Source organism: Xiphias gladius, chromosome 18 (assembly GCF_016859285.1).
Source record: "Xiphias gladius isolate SHS-SW01 ecotype Sanya breed wild chromosome 18, ASM1685928v1, whole genome shotgun sequence".
NCBI classification, from domain to species: Eukaryota; Metazoa; Chordata; class Actinopteri; order Istiophoriformes; family Xiphiidae; genus Xiphias; species Xiphias gladius.
In genome coordinates, this window is record NC_053417.1 from 15,532,624 (window position 1) to 15,546,418 (window position 13,795).

Below are 13,795 nucleotides of genomic sequence, written 5' to 3' on the forward strand. Positions count from 1 at the left end.
CCATAATTTGCTAGAAAACAAGATGTCATATGCACCCCTCTCCTTCAAGAAAAATAGTTTTCATAAGAAATAGCATTTAAAAAAACTTTTGCCAGCTTATAAAGATATTAAACGAGGCAATGGACAGTTCCACGAGTGTAAAAGGAGAAGCAGCCCGGGCTCCTTTCGGACTCAGCATGACTCAAGTGAAGAAAAACAAGATTCTACATTTTTAATAAAAGGTTTATAGTATTTTTAAAAAGCATATAAACCAGTGTAATACAGAAGTTAATGTTTTGTTTTGTCTGAGATGGACCAAGTGGGTGGTACCATGTGTAGCAGAAGTTACCCTGGGCACGTGGTTTGAGGATGACCAATCAGGCGCCCCTCCAGGTTTAACTATGTTAAATGTCAGATTGCAATAAACTAGAAGCTGTTGGTCGGGCCCGCGGAAATGGGCGAGCATAATCTCCTTAATCCAGGGTTTGTGGGACCTTTGGTAAACATCCACACTGGAGACACATTTTACTTTCCGAATTTTAGAGCCTCGGGGGGACAACTGGCGGGGCTACCGTCTCTCTCCTACCCGAGAAGGGACAATGTTTGCTCCCTCCCGTGGAATCCTTCGGAGCCGTGCAATGGATACTCTCAATCCTACTTTAGCAGCCCCGTGTCTATTAACCCTTCTTTTAATCGGTCGTGTGAAATTACCAGACCAGAAGAGGGTAAATGTTATTACAACAACGGCAACGGGAACAGGGAGACCTGTTCAGGTGGCAGCAGCCTCAAACGAGAGGATAGGGCGAGAGACACATCATCCCTAACATCTGACCACGGGATGCACAGTGGAATTGGCAGCACTGCCGCCTTTTCCAAATATGATTACGGGACCGAGCAGCTAACGCAAGACCCGCCATCCTGTCAGTCATTGGAGTCCGACTCCAGCTCCTCTCTGCTCAACGAGGGCAGCAAGCCTCCATCCAGCGACACACAGACCCTGGTGTCACCGGCAAGCCATTCAAGCAACATAGCAGCAGGCGGAGGTGGGTGCCATCATTTTCTTTCTTTTCTTTTTTTTTTTTTTTTTAATCAGTTATTTTAAACGCATGTCTACACTGTTTGTAAGGAGGCTGCACACAGGGCACGCTTTCGGCATTAAACCGTCATTAGAGCACGTTGTGTGGGTGCACAACTTGCAGCCTAGATTAGCCTGCAGGATACTTGCGTGGTGTGCAAACGCCGCTAGGGGTTGCCCTAAAATACTCCACGCGTCATGTGGTTGTGTACAGTTATAGATAACCTCAACAATCCGTTTTACCTACCAGCTTTCGAATAAACGGTCGGTCCTGTCATCGCGTCTCCACATCTTAGACGGAGCTCTGCGGTGCAGGCAGCTAGATGGTTGATTTCGGGCTATCGTTGCACTTTGTATACACAAATCAGTGCAGTGATTTAAAGGGGTGAGCCGCTTTGGTTGACTGCATCGAAGAGAGAGTTTTCTTTTTAATGACTCGTAAACCGAATTAATATCTGTGGCTGTGTACTCACCAGTCATTTAATATGCTCCGAAACGCGCAAATAAGTAGGTTTATTTTCAAGCACGTCTTAATTATCACGTTAAAGCTACTTTTAACTGCAACAGTAAAACTTCCTGTGACACAAACCGCTGTATACTGGAGGTCTCCATAGAGGAGGCTGAAAAATTAAAACTCAAAACTTATGATCGAAATTGTTTGCAAGATTGGAGTGGTCCTGGTGGTCCAGAAATTGGATTTGAGATCAGATACGTCCAGGCAGCCCAGGGGGAGACCAAAACAAATCCAGTTTGGCTGTGTGCGGAGGAAGTGACAGCTTCCATGGGCGTCAATTCTATGAGTCCTAATATAAAGCAGAATCCCTATATCTGGTATCTTTAGCAAAACACAGACGTCTTCTCTAGCCTACTGAAACACTCTCTACATTTCCGCGGCTGCAGACATGTTTAGAAAAATTCAGTGCTTTGTCACTATAATGTAATTTGACTTCTAGATAGAATTTTCTGGTTGCTCTCCAGTCTAATGCTTAAATGAATGTTAAATCCACTTAGCAGCTTTTCCTGGACAACTGACGCCCCTGTAGGCTCCTCGTAACCTTGGAGGTGACCGTGATTTTGCAACTGTGGTGACTAATCCGTAGTATCCCCCCCACCCCCACCCCCAACCCCTTCCTCCTCCTCCTCCTCCCCCTTCCTCCAGGTGCCCCGTGGTACCCGATGCACACTCGGACCAGAAAGAAGCGCAAACCGTATTCCAAACTTCAGCTTGCCGAGCTAGAAGGTGAATTCATGCTGAATGAGTTCATCACCAGGCAGCGGCGGAGGGAGCTCTCCGACCGTCTGAACCTCAGCGACCAACAAGTCAAGATCTGGTTCCAGAACCGCAGGATGAAGAAGAAGAGACTCATGCTGAGAGAGCAAGCTTTGGCCTACTTTTAGAGATGCGGCAGAAGGTGAATCGATAGGCAGTAAAAGCCAAGCCTTCAACGCTCCCTTAGGTCGTCTTTCAATGCATGCACTCATCTATCCACCTTTTTACATTGCAGGCAAATATTATACCATTTTCAGTCTTTTTTTTTTTTCCTCAAAGGTGCGGGCTACACAAGCCCAGAACAAGACATTATCTGGCATTCAAAGCTATTCTCAGTGAGTGAGACTGCCTTCGTGTTTGTTATAATCGCACAAAAAGCTGTGAGAATGTGTTTTCTATTTAGGAGGCATCTCTTGGTTTTCCTGCTCTGTCAAGAGATTAGTCTACACCCTAATTGTAAGCCATGGGAAATGTGTCTACAAGGCAATCGCTCGTCTTGGGAAGACACAAAATGACAGCATCCGTTTTATCTCCCTTTTAGTTAGAGAAAATAAGGAGGGAACGGGACCACTTGGTAAAATAAAACCAAAAAAAAAAAAAAAAAAAGCCTAAAAGTTAACAGTTAAGTCAGAAAGACAGAGAAGCCTGGCTGGTCGGCTGGAGCCGCATCCGCGCAATAATTTCTCTGAGGTTGCGAACTGATGAAGATGAATCTCCCTCTCGGTTGCTTAATCGGTCCACAGCCACAATCTGTTGTGTAAGAGGAACATCATCCTTTTCTCTTTTCCATAGTTTTTCGCCACCCGTTGTGGGCACGGTCACGGTCACGGGCAGGAAGTCTGGGAGTCTGCGCGAGGAGAGGGAGGACTAAAAACCGCAACGTAATCCATATCGATATCTTTATGACAGCACACGAACAAAATTCATGGCAGTTAATTTCTTAATGGGCTAACTAGTTTCTAAAGGTATTTTTTTTTTTTTTTTTTTTTTTTTTTACTTTTATTACCTTTCAACTTGTCTTAACAACAACCGCAGAATCCGGCATGGGTTGCATTTCTTTATTTGAGTGAGATCACCGTTTGAATACGGGTTTGAGCTGCTATTAAAAGTCCACGTCCAGATTGTGCCAGTGAAAAAAAAAAAGGTATATTCTACAATAAACTCACAAGGATCAGTAATGGAAATATTGAACGGTATAAGTACATTTTTAGGCCCACTTGGTTCAACAAGGAAACCGCCTAAAGTTGCAGCTGGGGAGGGGAGGGGGGGAGGGGGGGGGGGTGATAAGTTTTTAGGCCTAAAAGAGCATTTCTGAATCTTGGTGCTCATAATGCATAATATCTAGAAATTTAGAAAATGGAACAATAGGCCCACGTGTGTGCTCCCTTAATTCGGGGCGAATGCAATGCATTATCTGTCATGTATAATGAGTAAGCTATAGCAGTGAAATGTATTTGCAGCATGTTATTGATGTGAAATAGCTATAAGTCATGTTCTGCGGGCCACTTTTTTCTGTAGGTGACTTTTTTATACTTTTTTTTCCTGAACAAATCAAAACCGAACAGAACCGAAACATTTTTGAGACAAACTTCTACAAAGAATGTATTATTATTGTTATTATTATTATGGTGGAAGGACGGAGGGCCTGTTAGGCCTACTCAATGTGCTTGCTCCTTGCAATGTGCTAAGTGTCGTCCCCTTTCCTTACCTTGTACTCGTGTATAACTTTGTAAAATGAAATTACACATGTTACTATTTGCCTCCTATTTTGGGATCCCTTATCGCTGTGTAATAGTGCGTTACGTTATTGATCGTCCTGTACAATATCGCATTCCATAGCCTATTTGTGGATGTAAGGGTTGGAAATGTAGGCCTATTATATTATACGGCCAAGAATGGATATAAGGAATGGTATGCAAGACGTTTTACAATACATGGCATTTAAAGAAACTCTGTTCCAGTGTAGTAGTTGTTTGTTATCGTTCTTTTATTTCGTCCCTCATCGCATTCCCTTCTTTGCGCTTGTAAGGATTGCTACGTTGTCTTGTAAACGTAATAATGATATGAATGTATATGCGTAAGGTCTTCAATAAACAGAATATTGAAATGTTTATTGGTGTTACTTCAGTCTGTCATTTGGGTTTGCTTCTCTGAATGTTCTGCTTTAAAATCAGATCTTCAGAGTGCTGACTGGTGGGAAATTATTTTATTAGACGTGACCTGTAACACATCTTAAAAAATACATGTGTCCAAAGCAGTGAAATAAAGATCTGAACATTAATGGGGCATTTGGAATCATTTGAGAGGGTGTTTTGTTGGCAGATAATTGTACATGCTGTGAACTATAAGCTATAGGAGCCCGCACAGGTTGGCCTTCTTTTATTATGGCCGCTCAGATACAAAGGCTATAGGTAGCTGTGATAGCTTTCCATGCAAAATGGCGGCCAGATGCACATTCTAAACCCCATCTTGCATTGAATATTTATTCCAATTTTTAGAGTAGTCTGAAACACTACAGCTGTACAACGACTACATTAGTTTCAAGAAAAGGGCCTTTTTAGCCTTTTTTCCCCCATGTCTCGTGGTTTCCCTTGAAGTTCGACCTAATCAATGTCACTGGTATGCTACAAGCCTATAACGGCTCAGCTAAACATGCAATAGCTCTGTAAAGCAGTAATAGGGTTACACCCCAGTGCTCCATATAGGCGAGCCTCTTGGACTGGCTGTGCATCCTATTTTCTGGTTTGCATTAGGGGTTGAAACGCGTGAAAACTGGACCTCAAAACATGGTTTATGAATACATAAACACATATCAGACTTCTTTTGGTTAAATCTTTCTCACATGGCAAACATCTTTACAAACCACCTAGATGTGGGTTTTAGATATGTGTTTATTATACAAACAAGGCTCTCCCTACTGGCAAGGACGTGTAGAGCAATGCAGAGCTGTGCAGCCTTTCCCCATCAGCTCACAAACCCGGCATTAATGCGTATGTCCTCAACAGCTTCCAGTCTCATTTAGGTGAAGTATGTTCAGTGGAAACTGCTGCGCTGTCTCAATGTTGACATCAGATGTTGCCTTTTCAGTGAACTGTGCACGACCGCTCCTGCAACCCACCCAGTGAATGGTCTGCCTGAGTCAGTCTGTCCAGGAACACAACACACACACACACACACACACACACTATATATATATATATATATGTATATATATATATATATATGTATGTGTGTGTATGTGTGTGTATGTGTATGTATGTGTATGTGTATGTGTATGTGTATATATGTGTATGTACGTATATATATATGTGTATATACGTATATACATATATACGTAGGTATATATATATGACCGGAAATATATTGTTTTAAATGTATGAAAGCCTTGCTGCAGTACTATCTTCTGTCTTATAGCAGCTACAGTGTGTTGTGATGCTGTTTCTGCAGCCTCTGATATTTGCCAGCTTCCCATACTACAAAGATCCACCTTCCCCCCACTTAGGTTGGCTATATCCCAAACTACCATTCTTATATATTCATCTACATAATGCACAACTCTTTGTGTATTATATATAAAGTACATGTGTAAAATGATTTATTTGTGCCGTAAGGTCGTCCTCCGTGAGACAAAGGGCCGTCCGCACGCGCTGCTATTCCATCGGCCACAGTGCGTGAGTTTGCAGATATCAAAAATGACATAGATATAGAACACTGGTTTGCAACATTTCCTCTGTAAATATTCTAAGCAAATCATAGAGTCCGCTCAAATTGTTTGTACGTATACAGTATGGGTCTAGTCAGGATGAGACTACATATAGATTAATGGCTTCCGCTGGTTTTACGTTTTCGGGAAAATGCTCTCCATGTACATTTACGCATCTGATTAAAAGGTGGTTTGGAGAATCATTTGAATTGAATGATTTTTAACATATATATTAGACGACATACTATCGTCTGAATTTGAAATTTTATCTCCGTATATTAGGAGAAATGCAGGCGTAATGTTTTGATGTGCATCCTCTTACGCACCGACTAACAGCATTCATATACCCGTGTTTGTTTTAATGAAACGAATACGCAGTACATTAGTTCTGAAGTGACGCCAGGCTGATGCAAAGCATACCCAGTAAGTATACCAAGTATTTGCTGCCATATGATAATAACAGAGACTATGAAATAATACTGGGGAGATCTTAAATTGCTTATGTTGAATTCGATCATCCAGAGGACATCATTCATAACAACTCCAATCTTTTTAGCCCATCAAACGCGCTGTTGACCATGAAAGGAGATAAACTAATGCCTTGTGTTTGTGTGTTGCCTTGTTAAATGGGCTAGAGGAGAATAATAGATGTAAAATGCACCATGACGGTCTTGACTGTTCTGCAGTATCTCAACCATTATTGTGCAAAAAATCTTCAAGGTCAGCTATGCTACAGATATTTTCTAAAAACTTTAAAAGGCTTCAAGAAGCCTTGTCCATATTTCTGCTGTTGAAATTTAAACAGCAGCATTTATAATAACTTGATTGGGTTCAGTTATTTATATTTGTGGTTTTATACGCATTTCAGCTTGTAAAAATGCGCAGAACAAACTTGCGAGGTGGAAGAGAGAACGAGAAAAAACAAACAGATATTACCCAGAACCCTGATTTTTTTTTTTTTTTTAAGAAACCAGCAGTAGATTTTCGTGTCGTTAACTGAGAAAGTACTATAAAGGGAAATTCGCAGCAGCGACAATCCGCATGATTTGTTACTACAAATGTACACATTCTGACAAGTGGAAAACTGGTGTAAGCACCAAAACAACCCACAACAGTGAGCACAGCGTGAATGATGCCAACAAGGGTTTGTGTTTGCAGGTTAATTAGATGACTGCTGTGTAAAACGCTGGGATTTTTTGGAATGAATAATATGACAGTCTTGTCTTCGGTCGGTGGCAAACGGACATCTGAACATGTAGTTTTAACTTGAACTTCAAACCAGATGTATCTGTTGATGGCATGTATGGCTTTTCTGTGTAGCCCGTTTATTGGGGTATTTCTATCCTTTATTTTGCATTCCCTTGAACGCCTTTACGCTTTCACGTCCAACAAACTACTAAACATTGCACTGCGTCTTTACCTGCCACCCCTCCCTCCTTCAGAATCTCCAAACGACCACTGCAGAACAGCTCATTTGCACATATTTGAACTGTGTGCATTCTCATTTGGTAAAATTCACTTTATACGGAATATAAGAGGGGATTTAAAAAAAACAAAACAAAAAAAAAAAAACTGAAAAGAAATCTGTCGCCATTGCGGATATCCTCAAGATATTTGGATTGTAAAACAGGAGGAAATCTCAGTTGGCTTTGCAGGTCTTTACAATGGGTCTTTGACTGCTCCTGAGCACTTTTGACTTTGAGACTGGCTAAATCTGTTTATGGCGGCCTGTCTCCGCGTCCCAAAGGTCAGTGAGCTTCACAGTGCCCTTCGCAGAGAACTTGTGTGGCATGTGGTCTAGGTCCCCCGACACCCCTCTGCCGTTTATGGTACGAAGCTGGCCAGAGAAATAGAAAGCAATGTTATTCCCACTAAAGTGTGTGTGGAGTGTGTGGACGTGCGTGAATGTGTGAGTGAGAGTGCGGGTCTAGTGTGTGCCACGAAGGGGAGTGTTAATATGATAGAGAAAGAGAGGATAGGCAGAATGCTTAACATGAAAGATCCATATCGTTTCAGTCCTTTCACAACTGTTCTATATTGATTTTGACATGATTTGGAATGAGTTCTCTCTGAGCTCTATTTTTCTGAAATGTACCATCTTATCAATTTGTTTTTCAATATAATGGCACGTCCAACAGGCCTTAATACGGAGCGTGACGGTTTCATTGCTGCCTTGAAATAAGCCGAATTCCTCTTAGACCGGTTGTCCCTGACGGAAAGGAAGAAAAACATCTTAGAATTTCAAAATGGATCGATGTGGCGATCGCAAATCGGTAGCCAATCGTTTTCCTTTTGTTGTTCTTGTTGAGGCCGTTACAGCATCGTTGCCATGTGTCATTTTGTGATTTTGAAATCGCGAGGCAGCCTAGTAACGAAGTAAAGAATGCGCACGGCTTGTGCCAGCGCCTTTGGTGATATTTCGGCCAGTGATATTTACTCGGTATTGTTTAATCTCCGTTTTCCAATCGCATTTATCAGGGGTCGTTTCTCTCTTTTAGAATACATATAATATGTAGTGCGTTTTTCTTAAATGTTGGGCTTTCCTCTCCAGACCGACGCTTGGGCCCTAACGCACTCACTGAAGGTCAAGTATGCAGCACAGAGCTGCACATCCGACGGTGCGTGCTCGAAGCTCTTACAGTTTTAGATGGACAATTCGGTCACCTGTTTAAGTTCGCCCAGTATCGGTTCAATGTACACGCCGTGTAGCGTGGACCGTACGTTGTTTTCCTCTATGAATGTCAATATTTCATTTGCAGTTTCTCTGTGTGTTTAAAGCTCTGGGCTCAGAAGAAAAAGCTTGGGAAATCTGCAGCTCAGACGTCAAAGCAAACATTAACACTAAGTGTTTGAACAGGCATTTCAAAGATATCTGAGTCTGTAGCCTAAAGCTCGGAGCCACTATTTCGGGTCCACATACTGAGCCACTTCTGTTCAAGGCCAAGGCAAACTAAGATAACGCTTTTTGACTCCCGGTGCGAAAAAGAACCAACCAGTGCGCGCTCCGTTTCAATTGACGTAAATATTCAAAATATGTGCTGAATTAGCACTGATTCCAGTTACAGTAACAAATCGATTTTATGCAGTTTTTAGGCCCTTAGGGGAGGATTTCATTTTGTCACCTGATCGTCCCCCTGCATGCACATAGCCCAGAGCTTTTTGGGCCATGTGCCAAAGAAGTGTTAGGCCATTATAATGATTATTATAACGATTGAAGAAAAAGAGACAGAAATTATTCTTCCATCATTAACCATAATGACAAGACTTTGGTCATAACTGACAAGATTTTACAAAAATAATGAAAAAAATACCATCAAATGAAACGCTTGTTTTCTAACGTTGACAAAATAATTTTCTGTATAATTACTGCACATGAGCCAGTTGTGTCAATTCATGATCAAAGTCAGTTTTTTATTATTTTGTTTTTGTCGCCAAACTAAGTACATTATTTGTTAATCATCAAATTCCATGATGACTACTGAGTAATGCTTCGCATGTCCTGCCTGATTTTGTGTCGGCTTGTGCGTAAACAGTTTGTTTATGAGAGCTAGTCAACGCTGAATTGTGTTCAAACACAGAAAGTGATTCAGATATTTTAGAAGATAAACTGTGCTGCTACTAGAGGTCTAATACAGGCCGCACCGAAAAATATCTTTTTAAATATATCGGCATGTGACAGGTCATAGCCTGTACACTACACATAAATGCTCTTTTTATTTTGACTTTTGTAACCGTGAAGCCAAGGGCCCCTCTGGCAAAATATCTCTCACTATCTTAATTTTAGCTCATTAAGAATTCGTTCAAACATAGATACACTCCAGTGCTGCCTATTCCTCTCCTCAAAGGACTTGCAGGTTTTTCCAGGATATCTAAATAACACATAGGAGCTGGAAGTAGCAGTAACTATTGGGCGATTTCTTGCGATGTGAAATCATTTAATACTTCTAATAAAAAAGTTAACACGTTGTTGTGAAAGCTTTATGTCCCAGTGGTTGAAAGAGAAATACACTCTGGAGATTGCTCTAAATGTAACGGCACACACATCCTTATCTTGTAGGTTATTGTTGTCACCACAAACGCTAGGTGCATTCACTGAGATCTCAGTTTAAAAAAAGAAAAAAGAAAGGGAAAAAAAAGGGGCCCTTTAGTGGTGTTGCTTGAAACTGTTCGCAGCTCATACAGCCAAGTTTAACTGCCCGACTTACATCCAATTAAACTTATCTAGGCCATGGGGGGACAGTAATATGATTACACGGGCTTCCCACATTTAGCCTTGACTCTAGCTAACTATGCAGAAGGGTCTCGGTGAACTGAACCCATTGTATGTGTGTCTCCGTGTGTGTGTGTGTGTGTGTGTGTGTGTGTGTGTGTGTGTGTGTGTGTGTGTGTGTGTGTGGTTAGTGTTGTTTCATTTGGCACAGGGTTCATCCACAAAGAGCCAAAACACTCTGTGATATTTAGCCACGCCATTTTTGAACTGAGTTTCTTCTTAACAAGAGAGTGACACCTAGGTCAACCATTGTAATTATGGTGCTAGGTAGCGATACATAGCTTAAATTCCTCAGACGCAGTTGTAGAGTTAGTGCTCCAAAAGTGATATTTAAGCCAAAAAATGGCTACAACACCTTCGCTCTGCAGGACCCAACAGAACATTTTGACTATTAAATAGAGTATTAGCACCTGCATTTACAATAGGCCTGTTGTTTATCATTGCATGAGTTCTTATAATACTCAATCGCATGGGCTGATAACTTAGATACAGACTCTTTTGTGTGCAAACTCTGCATATTCTTGGTCTACTCAATTGGTGCAACCAAATCAAACTTTTCCTGGGTCCTACTGCTAGCGGAATATCAGCTGCTGTGAGTCGTCTATCCAGGGAAATAAACACATGGTAAACCTTCTTCTTTGACTGATGGTCTGGGTGCACCAATGCGAGAATATCCCGTGTTGAGGCGGATATTGCCAAGTGATGGACGTTAACCGGTCATATTGCGCCACATTATGACAAATACTGCGATTTAAACCCAGCCAGGAGTACCATTTCCCATTCCTTTAAACGCCTCAATTCCACTTGTGTACAGTGTAATTTTCGTTTTCATTTGTCTTGATAAGCAGCCTCACCTTTTGGATTTCACCAGCGCATCGCTTATTCATACCCTCACATTACTTCTTTTATACCGCGCTAATAGGCATCCTCGAAATGATAATGATGAGGAAATTATTTGATAGTATTGTTTTGGACTCTCTGCCCTGCTTCTATTATTGCCTGCTGAAAGAGAAATTTGCAGTTTTTTTATTTATTGCCACTACAGATGATATTATGATCAGAGCGATGCTGACATACGGACACATTTGTAATCTCGTAATTCAATACACTTATTATAAACCAATTAAGGGGGCTTTTCCGTTTTTTGAAATTCAAATTCAAATTCAAGTCCGGAGTTTTATCTTTTAATTACACTGCACTGTTTATTTCATACTGCTAAAACAGTCAGTGACATTTTGATGTGCAAATTATTATTGTTGTTATACAACTGCACAACACTAAGGCTGCAGCATGTGTCGAGCATGTGTCCGTACAGGCCACAGGCCAATATGTTTACACAAATATCTCCATAGATGCGGTTGTTCATCTGCCAAGAATTCCATCAATAACTGATGAGGCACAATTAAACGTACACATTCTTGTTTTTTCGTGCCGTTCCTCAATCTCTGTTGTTGTTGTTGTTAATTTGATTGAAAATGTTTGGCCTTGCAAAAAACACAAAAGGCAGTGTTCGAGGTTTTTACCTCCATTATTAGTGGTCTTCTCATACGTGGACGGCTGAACCCAAGGTGCAGAAAATGCGTTGTGTTGTTCGGTGTAAACATTCGGCCACTGGTGGGTTTTTGGGTGTTTTTTTTTTAAGTTGCAGAATATAGTTGCTGAAATCCAAATTCCTCTCATTCTCAACGTTTATGGTTTTCTATAGAACAAAGGGATTTAGCGTTACTACAGCCATTCGGGGTTTTATGGTGGACGTAGAGAGGATTTTAGTGGTCAAATTCAAGTGCTGTGTCTGGACAGCTGTCTGCTTTCTTTGTACTTGGATGCAGGATGCATCATGTGAGACAGCCTTTTGTCTGGCGCGGTAATAAACAAGCTAATGCCAATGCCACCTTCCTCACAAACAGGCCTGCACTGCACTCTCATTTCCAATGCTGAGTTCTGCTTATGTTGCTCCCCCCCCCCTGCTGTTGAGGAGCACCAAAAACACTAACTTTGTTTTCCATTATTTTTAAACAACACAGGTGTTGTGTTAAGTGACTGTAATAGAACGATAGTGTTATTGGAATATTGGATAATAATTCAAGAGTGCATTGCAACATTTAGGAAGTAGCCTATAATCATAAACAATGGCCCATCATATTAATTTCACCTTGTGATAGTATCAGTTAGTCTATAAAGAGCCGAAGATGGCCCTCAACAGAACAATTAAAAGTTTACAATGACGCAGGAAAGAACACGCAGGCGCATCTTTTCTCCAAACCATTCATTTTATTACATTTTATTAAAAATAATAATAATAATTAAAAAAAAAAAAGAGAGAGGTGTCTGGCGACGTGTCTCTCTTCTTTAACCGTCACCCACAGATAAATGTCGACATTCTGGTTGAAAATAAAATGATCACAGCTGCTTGGAAAATCAGCTGGGACTTATTTAATTTCCGAGCTAAAAGTCGGATACATTCATACCGCCTGGTCAATAGGCCCGGTCTGAGTGGCCTATAAGTAGCCGTTTACAAGATGACTAATTGTTGCTCCGCTTTGGAGGTTATAGAAAAACTGTTGCAACCCGAAACATTTTATTTCATCGACTAGTGAGTCCAAGGAGACATTATATCCCAACATATCAGTTTGAGTGTTTTACAAAGAGGTCTCACACACTGCTGGGATAGGTGTTGCCAACCACCACTGCAAACTGGAATAATGCTGACCCCATCAATTTGAGGGGAATTATTACGTTTTTCTCAGTTTGTGTGTTCGTATTCAGGGCACATTTTCCCACTGGGGGAGATGCACAGTCCCAGAGCTTCACTGGTAGTAAGTCCTGCAGGAACTCCAGGACTTTGGGTCTTGAATTGCGCAGTCGTCCTGCATGGACTCTGTCATGATCCAAAGTCAAAGGTAATAATGAGAGTGGCCCGAATGCTTCAGCTTGCTCAGTTAACGTGTGCTGTGTAGGCTATTCTACATTGCCTCACCGCTGGTTCAACTTCGCTTTACAGCATAATTATAGTCGTCCACCACTGCTCCAGTGTAGCGAGGTTTTTTCATCTGGGGAAAGAGGAAAAAAAAAAAAAAAAAACTAAATGAAATGGATGACGAATTAATATGTTGCATAATTTTAAATAGATGAGCCCGGCTCATCCACACCTCTGTTTAATAATCATGTGTGCAGCAGATTTATGTAAAGGAGACCAAGAGAACCAATATAACCCTCATGAAAAGATCTCCTGCATATTCAAAGATCACAGTGCAAAATGTCTTGGGGAGTCTCAGAGACTTGTAGAGCACGAGTCATTCACTCTTACACTTTTTATAAATGGCGAAACGGTGCCCGAGCTCATGGGATTGCTTTTTAAACTGATTTATATCTTATTGGGCATAATTTACTTTCTTAATGCAGATTTTGCACTGTATGCAGCAGTGTCAGCGATAGTAAGTCCTCATTCTGTGATTAAGATATGAACATTAGCAGTAGTCCACTAGTATTCTTAATAAT

General features: G+C 41.2%; 1 protein-coding gene across 1 annotated transcript; it reads left to right on the top strand.

Annotated features, from left to right (window-relative positions):
• The first annotated feature begins 433 nt into the window (after positions 1-433).
• hoxc12a (homeobox C12a) lies at positions 434-2,452 on the top strand. Its single transcript, XM_040152177.1, has 2 exons — positions 434-1,022; positions 2,214-2,452. Exons 1-2 carry the CDS (start codon positions 434-436, stop codon positions 2,450-2,452), a joined length of 828 nt encoding a protein of 275 aa, XP_040008111.1.
• The last annotated feature ends 11,343 nt before the right edge of the window (positions 2,453-13,795 follow it).

Bases quoted from the DNA above. Each gene is read 5' to 3' on its own strand.
- hoxc12a (XM_040152177.1), top strand. From the start codon at position 434: ATGGGCGAGCATAATCTCCTTAATCCAGGGTTTGTGGGACCTTTGGTA. The intron at 1,023-2,213 runs GTGGGTGCCATC...CCCTTCCTCCAG, and splicing joins CAACATAGCAGCAGGCGGAG to GTGCCCCGTGGTACCCGATG.